General features: G+C 41.8%; 2 protein-coding genes across 2 annotated transcripts in view; both read right to left on the bottom strand.

Moving 5' to 3' along the window:
* Positions 1-79: 79 nt before the first annotated feature.
* fam117ba (family with sequence similarity 117 member Ba) lies at positions 80-5857 on the bottom strand (the record flags this gene model as incomplete). The annotated part of the gene is made up of 7 exons (XM_008424853.2): positions 80-2399; positions 2487-2607; positions 2707-2914; positions 3002-3145; positions 4230-4340; positions 4442-4525; positions 5648-5857. Coding segments are annotated over 7 exons (1104 nt in total), but the record flags the coding sequence as incomplete, so codon positions are not given.
* Positions 5858-11154: 5297 nt separating this feature from the next.
* LOC103474116 (bone morphogenetic protein receptor type-2) overlaps positions 11155-17049 on the bottom strand; it is a 34395-nt gene continuing 28500 nt past the window's right edge. The window contains exons 9-13 of the mRNA XM_008424862.2: positions 15551-15698; positions 15296-15432; positions 14974-15146; positions 13605-14887; positions 11155-12894 (exon numbers count right to left, since the gene is read on the bottom strand). Of these exons, the coding sequence (XP_008423084.1) occupies positions 12641-12894; positions 13605-14887; positions 14974-15146; positions 15296-15432; positions 15551-15698 (1995 nt within the window). The 3' untranslated portion in view covers positions 11155-12640. The remainder of the gene's footprint in view (positions 12895-13604; positions 14888-14973; positions 15147-15295; positions 15433-15550; positions 15699-17049) is intronic.

The following is a 17049-nucleotide window of genomic DNA, read 5'->3' as shown; positions in this document are numbered from 1 at the left end:
ACCTCTGCTCCAAAATGTCTGAATTTCCTCACCAGCATTCATTCCTCTGCAATAGGCTGGAAATGAGCAGTTTATTTGATCCAGGTGTGTTTGAGCAGAGACGCATCTAAAAGTTGCAGGACGGTAGCCCTCGAGGACTGGAGTTGGTGACCCCTGAAGTAGACAATGAAATAACTGGAGACACTCAAACAGCTGCTGTTTATCATGAGCATGACTAAAGCAGTGCTAGGCTAAGTTCTTTCCCAAAGCAACTGCAACAATTTTCAAAAACAAATGTTCCCTTTAGAAATAGTCCTTCAAAGATATGGCACGCTGACGAGAAAAATTTCAGTTTTGCACAATTTCCAAATGCTCCGAAAGGTAAGCTTTTGTTTGTTTCTTCTTTAGAAAAACTGTAACAATGCAGGTGTCAGAGAAATTAGCCAATCAGTTTAGACTTAATATTTTCTTACCACCCACAACCAAACCCCCCCCAAAAAACTATTGGAGATGAACCATTAAAGTATTTTGGAACTGACTTCCAATCTTTGGTTTTGTAAGACTTTGATCTGTGGATATTGACTTGAGCCAATTCTGTTTCCCTTAAAATTTATCATTAACAATCATTAGCTATTTAGGATTACAAGTTTGAGACAGCAGTTGCTGTAAAACATTAATTATAAAATTCCAATGTAGTTGAGATATTTAAGACTTTTAGAAACTTATGTAATCAGTAAGCATGGTTAGCTTCACCAAAACAGCTCAATCTGTGAAATTCTTTACCTTAACTCCTAGATGAAAGATCTACCAACATTTCCAATTCTAGCCAGTTCAATAACAGAGGGTAAAATATCTCACACTGTTTGTTACTTCTGAGACATAATTCTAATGAGCACATATTTACTTGAAATATACTTACTATTGAAAGTAGATAGCTTTCAACTACCATACAGTTTTGATGTTACTCAATCGATCAACTTCGTAGCAAATTTGTTTGTACCTCTCTAGCATAGTAATGGATTCTATATGTTTATATGGGCCACACCGGTTCTAGGTTAAGTCAATCTGAAATTAGCATGACATAGAGACTAAATGTAAAGATGCTCTACTAAGTGTAGCTTGTTTTAACCATTAACAGTACACCGTTTCATTTGATCTTTTGCTGGCTATACAAATAGTTTAAAATTGTCTATTTTCTGCGACCCAGATTGCCCCGATGGTCTGCGGATGCGTGGAAGCTTGGGTTGACCAGCCTCTCCGTGAGAAAAACCCTGCAAGTAGATGCATTCCAAAAGCAATACAAGCCGACCAAGACAGGAGGACCTCAACAAAGAGAAAGAGCTCGCAAAACGGAGAAAAGATGGGCGAGGGTGAGCAAAGGTTGGCGCTGAAGGGAGGTCAGGCGTGGGGAGGGGCAAGCAGACACAGGTTGAACACGTGTCGAACATCATAGCCCTGGCCTGTGTTTCCCATAGATACCCAGCAAACGGCTGATTAAAAAAGTAGCAAACAGATCCCAGGATTTGGTCTGTAAGTATTTTAAGGATACGCTGTTTGTACTTTATCTGCTTTGCTGCTTGTATCTATGGCCTTCATAGTGCAATGACCATAATTACGCTCACAGCATTATGATGGTTCAGGGAAACTGCGGTCTAAAACATCAGGCACATTTTTGAACTTCTCACATCCCTTCAAGGTATGCTACGATTCATCTGGCAGCACCAAAGTTAACCTCTGTGGTCGATCTGGCGGTCTCCAAGAAAACCAGCGGCCTTTTTTTTTTGTCATAATGGAAGGCATAATTTATATCAAGACAAACAACCGTAGATAGAAAAAGAGATATGTCTGTGGAAAGGCGCCATGGTATAATACGATGAAATCAAAAGAAATGTTTGTCTTTTTTTCTCCCCGTTTCCTCCTAGAAGAACAGGAACAGAACCAGTGCTGAAGGTAGAAGAAAGCGGTGAAATGTGAGCTACAAACGCCTGCTCTGGAAGGCAGGAGTCTCACGTCAGAGGAGGAGGCAGTGGGAAGAGCTTTTTAACAAAAGAAGGACATCAGAGAGCTTAGCTGGCATGCTAAAGGCATTTTTTTTGTTTTGTTTTAGGAGCAAAACGGTTGATTCCGTAGTGTTTTCTGATTCAGCTGATAGGAAGGGGAAAGAGGGTTGTTGACTTGGAGGCCAACGGGGCAGTCAAAAGCTCTCAGGCTCCTCCAGGAGACAGGGCTGGGTGGACAGAGGCACCAGGGACGGGGACAGGCTCCGGAGGCCCACCCCCGGGCGAAAGTTGAGGTCCGGGGTGGGAAGCAGGGGCTTGAGGATGCTGACGAGGCAGAAGGCAGAACCGCTGTTGGGGATGAAGTTGACCTTGTTGCGGTCGGGACACAGGAAGGGAGGGATCTCCTCCAGAGGTTTGGGCCTTAAGACAAAGTGACACATAGTTGTTCACATCAGTATTCCTTTGCTATGAGTTTCTTATGTATCATAAAACTTGAAAACTACTCACATGGATTCTTCAGATACTCTGACCTTCTCACAACCCTCTGGTGGTTCTCTCTTGAACATGTAACTGTTGTTGGGTCTGGGAGAGGCGGCGTACTTGGGCAGTGGGGAGCACGRACTTAGCTCTGGTCAAAAGGAGTTTTTATTGCCCATTTTTAAAGTATGAACGCTAAAATTCAGAATGCACTGTAAGAGAATCTTGAGTAAAATCGGGCTCTACTCACCTTTCTCATCGTAGGGACTGCCTCCAGCCGTATCGTTGAGGACGCTGAGGTAGGAGGGGGAGATGGAGTCCGGACGGCTGCTGCAGTTGCTGTGGTTGCCGCTAAGGCCACCCCCCGATGGAGTCTGCGTGTCGATGCTGCGGGTGCTGCTACTGCGCTGAGGGGGAACTGGTGGGGGCGCGCGGTGGCCATCGGGGACATCCTGCGGCTAGGTGAATAAGCCACAAAAACAGCGTTGCGGCAATATAACCCGCTATCCTTCATGGAATGCATCAACATGTTCTAGGGGACTCACAACAATGGTCTCATCCTTCTCGGGGGTGTCTCGGATGATGATGCGCTCGATTTCCTGGTTCAGGCCCTCCACGCTGTTGCGGAAGCGAGGAGCCGAGGATTTGGATATAGGAATTGGTATGAGGATGGTCTTGGGCATAGGCGACTACACAAACACGAGGAAGTATGTTTAGAAAGCAGAACACCCATCGGAAACATTGTTACAGCAGACAAACTACAGAAAGCAAAAATTACAGTGTGATTACTGTACCATGCTTCTCATCAGCTAATGAGGATGGTGACGTCTTTTGGCCCTGAAGACATTTCCAGACTGAAAATGCTATTCTTTAAAGGAAATTGTGTCATACGAGTTCCAACTAAATTTAACTTACTATTACTAGCTARGTATTTTTAAGTTGAAATGTACTTCAAAGTGAGGAGCCTCAACTTAACTTGGGACTGTTGTTTCACAGAATGGTTTGAATTATAGGGTTTTTGTTAGTGGCTGTAAAATTTGGTCAATGAACTCTAGGGGTCACAGTTGAGACATTAAAAGCAATGATTTGGACTACACATGTAATCCTGAAGTTAATTATGGAAAATAACACATTTGCCTCATCTCAACTTTTACTTTGACATAATTCATTACTTGAATTGACATTTCTGTTAATTAGAACTACGTCTAGGTCTGTTATGGCTGTTCCCAGGAAGGCAGGTGGTTTTACCAGAACAATCTTACCTCAGTGAGATTTTCAGGTAAGGATCTGGTTTGTAATAAGAAGTTGTTCCAACAAGAACTCATGAAAAGTTCCGTCATCAATTCTGATCTTTTACAGTTTTGTTGCTTTGGAACGTGGAACTGATCTTATCCATCGATCTTATCTGCCTCCACAAAAGTCTGAAAACCAGCTACTGCCCCATTGGAGGGTTGACTGACAGAACTGCCCACCAGGTCACATCTGCATACGTGGGGCTAACTATACTCACCCCACTGTTGCCAACTTTTATCGCTATATTGATTTACTTATCAGTCAAAAAAAATTGGTATTGACCAAAATCGTAATTGGCCGGTTGGGCTTTTTGAATATCGATAATCGGCCAGAAGAAGCTGCTGATCAAGATCTTTTAGTTTGATCACGGAATGCAATTACATTAAATTACAGTATTACTGATTTTTTACTTCTGAAAAAAGTCAGTAATACTGTTTTGCTCTGGTTACATGTATTAATACAGAATCAGGGCATGATCACCTGTGACTGAATGATGGCATGGCTGCCATTGAACGGGGATTTGCGGTCCTTGTCCCTCCGATGGCGGCTGCTCCGCTTGCTGCGCTGAAGCTGCTGACGCAATTTGGCAATCTGGAGAAGAAAATATTAACATCAATGTTGCTGGAACGTACCCATAGATMCGGTAGCAGTGTAAATGTGCAAGGCGACCAAGAGAAAAGTGGGACGCAGACCTCCTTGAGTTGGTCGGTGCTCCCACAGGAGGCCGAGCGTTTGTGAGAGCCCCTCCTCCTCTCATCTGCCCAGGCCCTGGGGGTCTGAGACGAATGCAAACACCAAGTTTTTCCTCATATAGCAACATACTTTATTATCATTTTTAACGTTTAGAATTCAAAAGAAAAAAATGCATGTTGCTATTCGTCCTTTGCGGTGGATTGATGTGCTGTGGCAGAAAGATCTCTTTGATCAGGAGTCTTGTTCGAAGTCTGTCACCGGCTGACAAGCAACGCACCCCGATGATGCAACCACCTGCAACCTCCCTGAACCTYGTTGTGTTTATTGACACACTGRCAGTCACATTTTGCCTCGAAGCGGGAAAAAAGGGCACAAACACAAACTTGAGCTGCTTCAGCTGACAGACACAATCTCATCTGTGCCAAATCAAAATAATGTTTTGAACGGAAATRCACCAATCTGATATTAATATCTGTATCAGTGACAATGATCCATAAGGGCAGATCTATTTAGTCTAATTCTATTCTTCATCCTCTCAACAACATAATTTATTATTTATTTTACATTATATTTAGAATTTATAATTGCCCCAGTCACAATTTTTTATGTTTGACCAAGGAAGTCACCTCATTGTTTTTGTCAGTTTCTGTATTATTTATTTTGCACTAGCTGTTACTCTCCTAATTGCACTGACTGAACAAACTACAGTTGTTTTTTTTTTTTTTTACATGTTTGTAGCGTGTGAAGCTATTGGTGTACTTTAGTGTTCTGTATTGGTGCAGTATTATCTGCCACCAGTGAGTTTGTAATTCAGTACATTTATGTCTGTGTTTAAGAAAAACGTTTTAAGTCAATTCAGCACCTTTTTTCTGTATCAGATCGGTATCGGCCGATACCAAACCTCAGATATCTGTATCGGTATCGGAAGTGAAAAAAGTGGAAAAGTGCATCCCTAGTTTTGAAAGCATCTAAATGAAGGAACTGTTAACAGGTTAGATTTTTTATTTTTTTGCAAAATCTTCACGATTCTACATGACAAATATACACTACTTTGTGATTATCTATACCTAAAACCCAATAAAACACACTGAAATTTGTAGTTGTAATGTCAAATATGCATTTATAATGTTTTGAAATGGCTCAGGAAGAAGAAAAATAAAAGAACTTTACATTGTAATGAGCTTGAGCATGGAACAAACACTCACCTGCGTCGCTTTGTCCCTCATATAGGGAACGTGTTGTTGCTGGCTGTCGTCCTGAGGCCAGGGACCTGTCAGGTGAGAGCCAGCGAGCGCGCCCTGTGAGGGCCACAGCTGGATGCAATGGCGGGAGACGGAGAGGAGGAAGGTGGAGCGGACGAGTTCAGAGGTTGCGGAGGCCGACGCCGGCGGAGAACTGCAGGGAGGCGCAGATGGTTAAGGCCACGGTCTGATGGGGGCAAAGGAGAAAGATGAGTCGGGAGGCCTGGGAATGCAAACAATGTCCGCCAACGGTAAACAAATCAACAGACACACAGCTGTCCTGATGGATAAGCCTGTGAACGTTCCACGTTGGTATGTCTAGGTTTAATCCAAACCATGCTGGGAAGAGCGGATATGCCCCCCCCCCAGGGTAATGGCATTAAAACAGCTTTAGACACAGGCGGGGTGGGGTAGGGGCATTGGAGGACATGCAGTTTTTGGCTAACTGACCCAGATGGGAGCTACTGTGGGTTGTTTTGTTGCATTGATGCATTATTGACCTATATATAAAGGTTCATGATGCATACCTGACAATTTAAAAAGAACAAACAATGGCAATATCGCGTTCTTCTACTGCTTTTCCCATTTTGAAGACTTTTGATCACAACATATGCACCATTTATTCACATGTCCAAACAGCTTTGCTTGGCTGTGCAGGTCCCAGAGCTAAATTTGGAAGGAGCCTTGACCAGCAACACATCACTGTTGCTAGGGAACCTGGCGGGGCGGGGGGGGGGCTGGTGATCTTTATTAACACACAGCAGCAGGAGTGTCTGTGTGTGCTTTGTAGCTGAATAGGGAGTTCAGGCATCAGCTCATCAACACTTTAGCCTTTTCTTGTTACTTTAGTAGCCCTGCTGCCGGTAGTWCAAGTCATCAGTAAAGAGTCTCATTCTGCTGCTGTAGCACTGCCCACCGATCCATACATCAATTTTGACCTTGTTTAAGGAGAGAAATGCTACAAAGTCTGGAGACTAATAGAAAAGAAAAACTAATCCACAGAATATAAAAGTGAAACAGCTGAAAATAACATGTTTGTTTATATTATTCCTGATATAAGCAGAGAGTAAAGTATCAACAAAACATACAATAAGAATAATATAAATTCATAACTTAAATTGGAGGATTTTCAACCACGTGCTCAAAAAACGCTGAGCTTTTGTCAAATAGTGAATGCACCATACCAAGGTGCTATTAAGCAACACTCTTSATTGTGGAAAGCACTTACTGAGGGAAGGAAACTCAAAGGTTTGCAATTTTTTTGTATCTGTGATATGTTTGAATTAAGTTAGACGGACCCMAGGGATATAAGAGCCTCACTTTCTAGGACATTCCTTACCGTGAGCGAGAGCGAAGCCATCGGTAGATAACAGGAAGGCTAAACTTTTATTATTTATTTTTTTTACTTTTAACCTCCTACTGTTATTGAACATGCTGGATTTGGTAAACCTTTTAGAAATCAACATTACGATAAAGACCTACATTCTCCGGAGGACAATTATTAAGACTGTTTACAGTAAATAATGTTAGCTGTATTAACTGTGTTAAACGCTAATAGTGGAAGGAACTAAAGATAACAACTCTGTAATTGTCTACTTGAAAATACTAAATATAATACAGTGTTTAACAGAGACCCTTGTGACCAGTATGACATCGTCACACTGCTAATACGTTGACTTTCATTTGTGTCACTTTTATATTTTATTTTAACAGCTGTCGGAATAATCGTTGCTTTTAACTTTTTATTAAAACTAATCATATTCATTATTTGTTCACATATTTTTTTCTAATATAGTGAAACATATTTTTACCCAAGCTGTTTATGTCATTCATAAATCATTCATTTTATTCCAGCTCTTTCTGCTTCCGCATGCTCCATCTGCATGTCATATATCGGATCTGTCATTTAAAAACACGATGGAGCAAAGCCAAAAAACAAACAAACAAACAAAAAAAATCACCCGAACAACACGCCAATAACATGCCTTGACTAGTAAGAAAATACATTTAACGCAACCGTCATAATCCTAAATTAATTAAAATGAATAAATTGTGCAAGATGTGGCTGCAGAGTGCAATGTAGGCCGCTTTTGTTTACATGGAGAGAAGCGTGCAGCACATCCCCACGCATCAATACTTAAACAACATGCATGCTTTGCCTCCCTTAGTCAATATTATAACAATGCTATAGCTACATGCAGACAATAATAATAATTATTATAAATAAATACATAAATAATACACTGACCTGCAGAAAATGAATGCAGCAGAGCATGGAGCAGCCCAGCCCCTGTTTGCCGCCTCCTGAAGATGCTAAAGAGGCGGAGGAAAAAGGCTGAGCAAGCTGCAGGCTTCTTCCACACAGAAACAGGCAGACATGGAAAAGGTCAAAGCACGGGCTTCGTGGGTAAAACTGCAACAAGAAAGGATGTCTGTATGGATGGGGTTGGTATGACACTGCCTCCCAGTCGTCGTGGATGTTTTTTTTTTTTTTTTCCCCCTCCTGGTAGGTTTGATGCGACACCACAGCTCGCGCGACTACCGGCGGACCATCTGGTCGGTGGAAAAAAATAAAATAAAAAAATAGTTACCGGAACGAGAAGTGGCTGCGCACCGAGTTCGGGTGGTGCTGAAAAAAACAAATAGGGAGGAAAACAATAATAGAGGAAGAGAAAAGACAGAGGAAATAGAAAGAAGAAGGCGGTGATGCTGGGCGAGCCTGGTTGACACGACGGGAGAAGGGACCAGTGTGAAGCTCACGTGAGTAAACAATTCAACTTCCGTTGATTTATTTCAAAATAAAAAGTGAAGCGCCATTATAAACMGGAGCTCAGGACTCTGGTTGGTCCATAAAATTTGATAGCACGYCAAATTCACTTTCTAGGACATACTCTGTACTTTCTTGGAACTTACTTTTTACATTTGGAAAAGTAATGGAACTTACTCATACTTTTCAAGATCTTACCTGTAAAGCACAACGCATAAGTTATTTTCCTGCATGTTTCCTGGGGCTTTCAGTCTTTTTTATCCAAGATTAAATTKATATTTTATGGAATTTATGAGGTAATTTCAAAGAAGCCACCACACACTTACYTGGAACTTGAGAGTTACTTGTACAAAACKTCCTTAATTTACCCAGTGCTTCCWAAAACCTTTCAAGACTTGCAGGTTACTTTCCTGAAACTTCCCAAATACTTTCTCAGACTGTACAACTTTTAAAGACCTGCATGATATTGTAAAGTAACCTTGTTGCTGGGTAAGTGTGCATTTCATCTCCTCTGTTGTTACTTCATCATCAGTAGGGAAAAAATATTGTTTCTTAATAAGAAATTAAACAATTAGTTTTCACTTCTTGAAAGAGTTTTGTAACCCTTTCCATTGTTTTAAGTTGCAGCTATCTTGCTGGGACGGTGTTCCTGAAAATCACACAGGTGCTRGTGCTCATTATAGGATCTGCAAGCCCTCCATTTGCAAACTCAAAGAATTTTTAATAGATTAAAAAAAAGAATTTCAAATAATTTTATTTCATATTGTTTCCCTGTGTATTATATTTAAAAGGTTAAAGACTGTTGCAGCAGATTTTCTTAAAAAGGTTGGAATTTAATCCTGTGAAGTCTATAAATACGTTTTATATACGATATATGTTTGGTAGTCAACGAGATTCAATATCTCGTTGACTACCAAACAGTAGTCAACTCTTTTATAGTCAACTCTTTGACTATAAAAGAGTTATACTTTTATAGTCAAGTCGGCGCATTTCCGGTAGTTTTCCTTCCAACTTGATGCAGCCAGAGAGGAGCAGTGACGTAGCGCTCCAGCACTGCGCCGCTCGCGCTGATGCTGCAGTTGCTAGGGGCGCGAGGAGCAGACGGCGAGGCGGTGAGAAAAACAACTTCTAGGTGGAAAATGTCTCCCTCTAGAGACTGTCTTAGAGAAAATACCTCAATAGAAACGGAGGAGTGTTGTTAAAAATGCTAAAAATAAATTTAAACGCGTTTGCTCCATTTTCAAAGAYGAAGAAAACTGAAAAAAGAAACSTAAGTGTTACTTACTTTACTAATGTTCTATGAGTGTCTCGGTGTTGGTATATCWAACACTGCTGCCAAATTGTGAGTTGAAATTAACTTTACAGTGCYTCATAAAAGTATTTTAATAATTACAAAGTYAGTCTGTTTTTGCTCTTCTGTCACACTTAAATGTTTCAAAACATTAAATGTCATGGACCAAGCAGTAAGTCACAAGGACAAAGATATGAAAAATATTATCCATTTAATAATAATAAAAAAAATGAACCAAAAAGCATGTATCTAAAATGACTCAAAATAAAATGTCAAACAAGAATAACATACAAAAACTGACCTTCAGAAAMCACAGGGGAATATATGCTAAAAAGTTAGCTTACAAAAGATGAGATGKGGAAGGTAGAGAAGAGGAGACCAAGTCAAACAATAAATAAACCTAGGGAACTAAYTCAAGCTAACAAATAACTACAACACAAATGTTAAAACAAAACRGCGTAACAGAAAATGTTTCCAATCATTAGAATTTAGAGAATTGCATTCTCATCTACAATTAGCTCTTTAGACCCTCCACTGTGGCTCTTCTTAGTAAATGTGGAAAAAAATGAACCAGCGTTTCAACATTTAAGTAATAAATGCTAGATTTAACTGCTTTTTTATATACTAATAGTATAACAAATTATTTTTGTGAAGTCATATTTTTGTCTTATTATTGGAAACTACATTTTATGTAAAAAGAAAAAAAAATTAGCTCTTCATTATGTTCTATAAATTAAAGTGATGGGTTTTTTTTAGTTTAAAACCTAAAAACGTAATTTAAATAATTTACCTTTAACTTAAAAATATAAATTGATTCCTTTTGCAGAYATTGTAAAAACAAACTTTTTTGTTTTGAAAGATTCAGCACCATTCATGGACAGTTTAATTAGCTGTAGTGAAGGTAAAAAATGATTCTTTGGGTAAACGTTGCTGACCCCTGCACTAGCCATGCCCAAGACCGAAAAATTCAGACATAACGAGGTTCAGAGTTGTAATTTTGGCAGAGGTCCTTAAATAGATTATGAAGTATCCAAGCCGAGTTTGAGACGGAACAAGGTTCGGGATTTGACAATACAATGAGGAAAGAACTCGAACATAAATTCTGTATTCTGAGTGCTATATTTAAGCATATTGTTKGAAAGTTAAGTGAAAGGAAAGTGTGGTAGAAATGGATACAAACATACACATATTGCATATAGATAAAAACAATAAACAGAAACTTTAATAATCCAGTATTCAGATGCATTGCTACAGCACTGAACATCCAGCTTCTTCAGCAGTGCCACTTGGCGATTTACCTTTCGAGTGACTGTCGATGTAGTAGTTTACGCTCTACTCTTAACCTTTTCTTGTTCATTTTTAAGACCTTATCTGCCTGTTTTCTGTTTGCAACACAGAAAAGTCCATATCGTATAAAGCCAAGCGTTATTTCATACATTTATTGAGATTTTCTTCCATAATGACTTGAAAGTGTTTACAGAAACTGTACCGAGCAGACGCATAGCAATGGGATCAGAGGTTGTGTGTCCATTGAATGCACAACAGAATTCCATAAAAAATAAAGCAAATATTAATGCAATACACGTAACTTCATTTTTTTAATACAAATTACAGATTACAAAAACATAAATGAGATCTTGTCATATGCCCTGAAGCAGCGCTGACAATATAGAATAAGTATGACGACGTTTAAGCACGCCTGTACAGGCCGTGACGGCTCTACATATGATGCTTGCTGACAAAGATCTATAGCACGTGCACACACACACACACACACACACACAAACACACCCGCACAGTGAATCAGTCATTCAAACAAGGGATGAGAACTAGAAGCAGAAATAATATCCAGCGTGCTTCTATGTTTTTCTTTTCTTTTTTTTTTAAGTATCTGGTTTCAAACGCAAAACAGCAGAATCTGGGCTTTGTAGTGTTTCAGTCAGTCCACAGTGAGGTCAGGTGATGTAACAGGTCGCTCCGCAGGGTTGATTCAGGTGATTGTAGAGTTAAGAACAGCAGTGTGACAGAACCCACGTCCTCCAGTCGGCTCGGGTTGATTGTTATCGTTTGTGTCCCCCCTCCTTTAAAAACGGCTCAGAGGCGAAAGGAAGAAAAAAAAAAATAGAGGATTATCATCCATTTTCTCCTCTTGAGCTCATGGGGACGGAGATCGCTCGTGGATTGTTAAAGTAAAGCAAAACATAACGATTGTGACAATTCATAAGTGCAACGAAGAGTAATGTATCAAAATATTGAGATTAAAAAAAGAGGAAGCCGTAAAATGTCAAAAGCATCTAAAAACTACATCCTATTGCACAGTTAAAAAGAATAGTACAAAAACAGATACATGGTTAAAAGACAAATGGTATTGCATACAGAAATAATATTTAAAAAAAAGTAGCTTGTTCCGTCTTTAAGACATCAAATCTTTTCATCTTTTTACAGAGCTTAAATTAAACGTGCTTCGTACAGCAAAGTAAGAGTGTTGATTGTTTGTCATCGCCTATTTAAGTTTAGAGACCGCTTTATGGGGCGGTCGCGACAGACGCGGGTTAGGAACACTGATTTTTAGTTGGTTGAAAGTGCATGTGGGGAGTAAAAATAAACCCATTTGATTAATCGCTATGCTTATGATGGGGGCAGAAAACCGAATGAAAGCAACGAAAGGAGATGGAGAAGAACGATGAACAAGAACGCTGCATAGCTGGATTCCATTTAAAGCGATGCATTAAGAAAGACACGAGGGAGCGAGACGGACCTAATGAATGTACAAGATCAGGTTCGGCTGATCGCGACACACTCCGCAGTGTCCTTCCTGCTGTTTCAGAGCAGAGCAGCGCGGTTTTATTTATTTATTTCATCCTTTGTTTTTATCTCAGTCCAGGTAGAAGCTCTGAATTCACACTTGTGTGTCACTGGGCTCGCTGGCCAAGCCTCCGCCTTGCAGATAGATGGCTGAAGTGGATTTGGGCCCGTTCTGGGTGTGGCCCTGCCCTCGGGTGGACCCGTTGTTGTTGACCTCCGGACCCCGGGTGTCTGTGGAGATCACCCATGTGGTGGGTCGCCACTTTTTAAGAGAGTATGGCGTCTTAACGCGCTTCTTGATTTTTTCACCTGTCCCCAAGGCGCCGTCGGGTCTCACCAAGCCCTCCCCTGCAGGTAAAAAGAGAAAAACAATACTGATAAGTGTGCAGTCTCCCACATCGGCTTATCCAAAGCCGAACAGTTAATGTACAGACATATGGTTGAAGAGCGTTCGTATTCACACACACCTTCCATACTACGGCACAGATCATCTGGGGGGGGGGGCACCCCTCCCTCTCAGGGCATTTCCACATAAGACATGGCAACAAACTTCTGACCAATCACACGACACTTCCAAGCCAATTTCGGTACTTTGGATGAAGTATATAAATCGAAGGAAGTGCTGAAATCGGCTCTTATTGATGTAGACTCCTGACATAAATACTTTTGAGGAATGTTTATTTGACGCAGTAAGGAACTATGTACATTTATGTGATTCTTCACTAAATATCTAGTATAATAATAGGACTGGTGAATGGCTAACTCCTGAATGAAAACTGCAAAGTCATTATTCAGGAAGCTGTCTGCAGAAAAGTGTGACTCTCTGTGACCGTTTTGTAAAAGCAAAACAGAAGATGCAAGTAGGGATGGGGAGTCTCCTGCAGGTAGGTGTGTGACGTACACTTAGGCAGGAGGAGTGTCCCCAGGTGGACTGCACCGTTGCACGAAAGGTGTGTGTGAACATACCAAAACCACATGACTGTGTGTCAACTGTTTGACTTTTTGGTGCATCAAAGCGCTATGTAATGTGACGTGCTGCTGTGCTGGGCTGTTAATACCTAAAGAGGTCAGGTCCTGTGTGGTGAAGGACAAGTCCAGGGAGTTGGGTCTCTCTGGTCTGCGAGCTCTAGGCTGCCTGAGCAGTGCCTCTCCCCTCATGGTGACCGTAGCTTCCCTTGGGGGGTCTGCCAAAGTCGAACCCGACCCAGAGCTCTCCCCCGCGGTCTCTCTGCTCGTCCCCTCGGCGCTGCCCTCTTCGTCCCCTCCGTCGCTCTCCCCACCACTGTTGCCGTCCCCCTGGCCGAGCCCGGTGTTGCTGTTGTTGTTGTTAGTGTTGGGTCGGGCTGAGCGCATGGCTGCCACGCCCGAGGGCGCCGCTCTGGCATCAGGCTGCTCTCGCTCTCGACTCAGGAGCGGCTCGTGTTCGTCGGGGCTGGCCGTGATCAGGCCCAGGCTGAGCCGGCTGTCTTCCGTCCTCAGAGGTACAGAACCATTCTGGACCACACCCGCTCCGTTGGACACTACACCGGCGTGACCGTTAACGGCCCCGTTGACATGTGTGTCCCGTATAACAGGGATGTTGTTTGTGCCTGATCCTGGCTGTGCCTCCACAACGTTAGGGCCCGTCGCCACACCAATGTTCATCTTTGTTCCCTCTACCTGCCGCAGGTTGGACTTCCCCGAACGTCCGAACTTAAACCTGAGCGAGGAGGATGAGGACTCCTTCTTGGCTGGCTTGTTTCTCAGGGGCAGACTGGACGGCCTCTTTGGCAGATTCTGCTGCTTAGGCAGGGGAAAGATAGCTGTGGGCATTGCTGCAGCGGGGTCCGATGTTCCTGAGGCCTCACTGGCCATCTTGATGAGGGGGTAGAGTAAGCTGGAACTTCCAGGGCTCAGTGGGTCAGGTGAGCAGAACTGTTTCTGTGAGTGCTCCATTAAATTCTCATCAGAGCTCTCCTTCAGGTTCTTGTCCACCTCTTTAGGGTCCAGCTTTGTCGTTTCCAAATCCTCCTGGGTCAGGTGTAGGCAAACGGGGACTGTGTTGGCCCCTGTGGGCCCTTCGGATTCAGAGATGATGGTGGTGGTCGTAGTAGAGGTGGATGGACTGCCTCTTAGCCCCATGCTGGTGCTGCTGCCCTCTGGGCTGGGCAAACGGGCATTGGCCTGCTGCTGGCGTTCCTGGTTAATGGAATTCCTGTTTCTCTCTCCAGTTCCCCCTCCCACCCTGCCAGGTAAGGAACCGGTGGTGTCCACCTGTTGGTTCTTAGCTACGCCCTCGTGCTCTTCAATGTAGGTGGAGGGGTGGTCTGTGTAAGGGCCTGACTTGGGGGTCATGCGGTTTCTGTTGAAAAACAAAGGCAGAACCGTTAAAGAACGACTGGAAGCACCTGCCCCACAGTAACGGAGATGGCTCAGAGTTTAACAAACCTTTCATTGTGCAGCGTGGTGGACATGGGGTTGAGGGTTGGACTGACAGACTTGGAGCGGTCCCATATGAGGAGCAGCTCTGCGAGGCGTTCCTCGGCGCACTGTGCTGTGAGACGGGCCTCTGCGTCCTGGTCCCAGCAGTCCTCCATAGTCTCTTTCAGAGAGCGAACCGCCTGAAGCACACACATTTAGGTTAGCAAGTCAGACCGTTAACAACAAAATTCATTGGCGATTGTGGTTGTAGGGTGAGAAAATGTAGAACGGTTAAAAAACGACACATTAACAAATATATCCCAGCTCTTCTAGCCAAAAACATACGTACCAAGCTGTTCTCCTTCCAAGCCTCGGGGAATTTGGGCCGTTGCTTCTCCCTGGATACCAGGACCTGCATGTCCTCAAACGTGGGGTGGTTTCCTGCCTCTGCCTGAAAGGCCATCTGGTACTCTGGCACAGACTCTCCTAGAGGCAGGCGAGGACATGGAAGGGGGAAAAAACACTAATGAAGCTTGTATTCTTTAAAGTAACCTCTTTTCTACAATGTTGTTTCTAAATATTAATCTGTCTGGATGTGTCTCACCAGGGAAAAGGTCGGTACATCGCATGAAGATCTCCCAGTAAACCAGGCCCAGAGCGTACATGTCCACCTGCTTCAGCGCCGATTCACAGTCCCTCAGATTCACAGCACCTTCCAGCACTTCTGGAGCCATGTAGCGGATTGTCCCCACCTGGCAGTGGAGGAACAAGTTAGTGACAAACTTTATTAACTGATCAAAGTGCACAGGTTTGTGTTTACGCAGTGCCATGGTGGGCAGACATGCAACTGTTTCTGTACATGGATCCGAGAAGGGTTATCAGGACATTTCCAAAAGAAATTTAACATTTTCCTTTACAAAAATGGAACTAGAATATCAGATGATTGAGTACAAGCAAACCTAAATGCTCAATGCAAACAGAATTGGAAGGAAGTGACTGTTTTAGGTTATTTGGCTCCTTAACAAACCCGAATGCCTTGTCCCAGCTCTGACTAATGGAGATTGAGCAGCAACAGAAGTTGAAAAGTAAACAGGAAATGGAACTACTTGAAGCAATGGTGGCACACCCAGGTGGAGGATATGTCAAATATGTACTTCAGACTGCGTAAAATCTTTGATACAAACTGAAGTTTTATAGTTCTGACAGGTAGGAGATGAGATGATGAAGAAATCTTATTGATACCAAAAAGAACAAAATGGAGTCTGGAGAATTAAAACGAGGTTGGGAGATGTAGCAATACTATCCAAATATATACATCTGCATTTTTAATGTAAAAAATCTTGATTTTCAATAATAATTTTAAATCTTGTTGCACCAGCTTCCAAAGACAAGATTTTATTCACATGGAAAAAATCTTTTCAGACTCCTGGTGAATAATTTTTATTGGGTCATTTGTGAATTTACCCATAGTTAACCGATTGGCTCAGTCAGTGAATGCCATCTACTGCTAGAGCTATTCATTTATGGAAAATATTATAATAACAGTATTAGTCATTACTCAAATTCCAATTATTTAACAATTATGCATTGAGTAAGGACAACAATGTGCAGCATCTACTGGACTTGAAAAACACTAAGCTGTCTTGAACAGGCTTAAGACAATAAAAGAAGCTACAGTAAAACAAATATTTTTTTAATTATTGTTATTTTGTATACAAAAATCACCATTACCAATGTCAACAGATCAAAAACAACCAGAAAAATGCTGATTCATTTTAGTGCAGTGACAAAGAGGTGTCCAGACATTTCAAAATAAGAGCATGCTTGCAAAGCAGAATATTTTAATTCAACATTTTTTTTCATTATTTTTGTTAATATTTATAGCTAAATTCCAAATTAAGCAACAAAAAAAAAAGCCAATTCACTCAACATAATTTTTTTTTTTTTTTTTTTTTTTTAAACCTCAGTTTCCCAGAATGCTCTGAAAACAACTAAGGTTTTTGGAATGCTCAAAGATAACATATTTATGTGTAACCAACTTCCTCTTCTGCAATAATATAATAGTCTCAGAAATTGCACTTTATAGGCCATAACCATCAAAAT

Source organism: Poecilia reticulata, linkage group LG2 (assembly GCF_000633615.1).
Source record: "Poecilia reticulata strain Guanapo linkage group LG2, Guppy_female_1.0+MT, whole genome shotgun sequence".
NCBI lineage: Eukaryota > Metazoa > Chordata > Actinopteri > Cyprinodontiformes > Poeciliidae > Poecilia > Poecilia reticulata.
The sequence above is the reverse complement of the archived record's forward strand: the minus strand, read 5'-3'. Positions and strand labels throughout refer to the sequence as shown.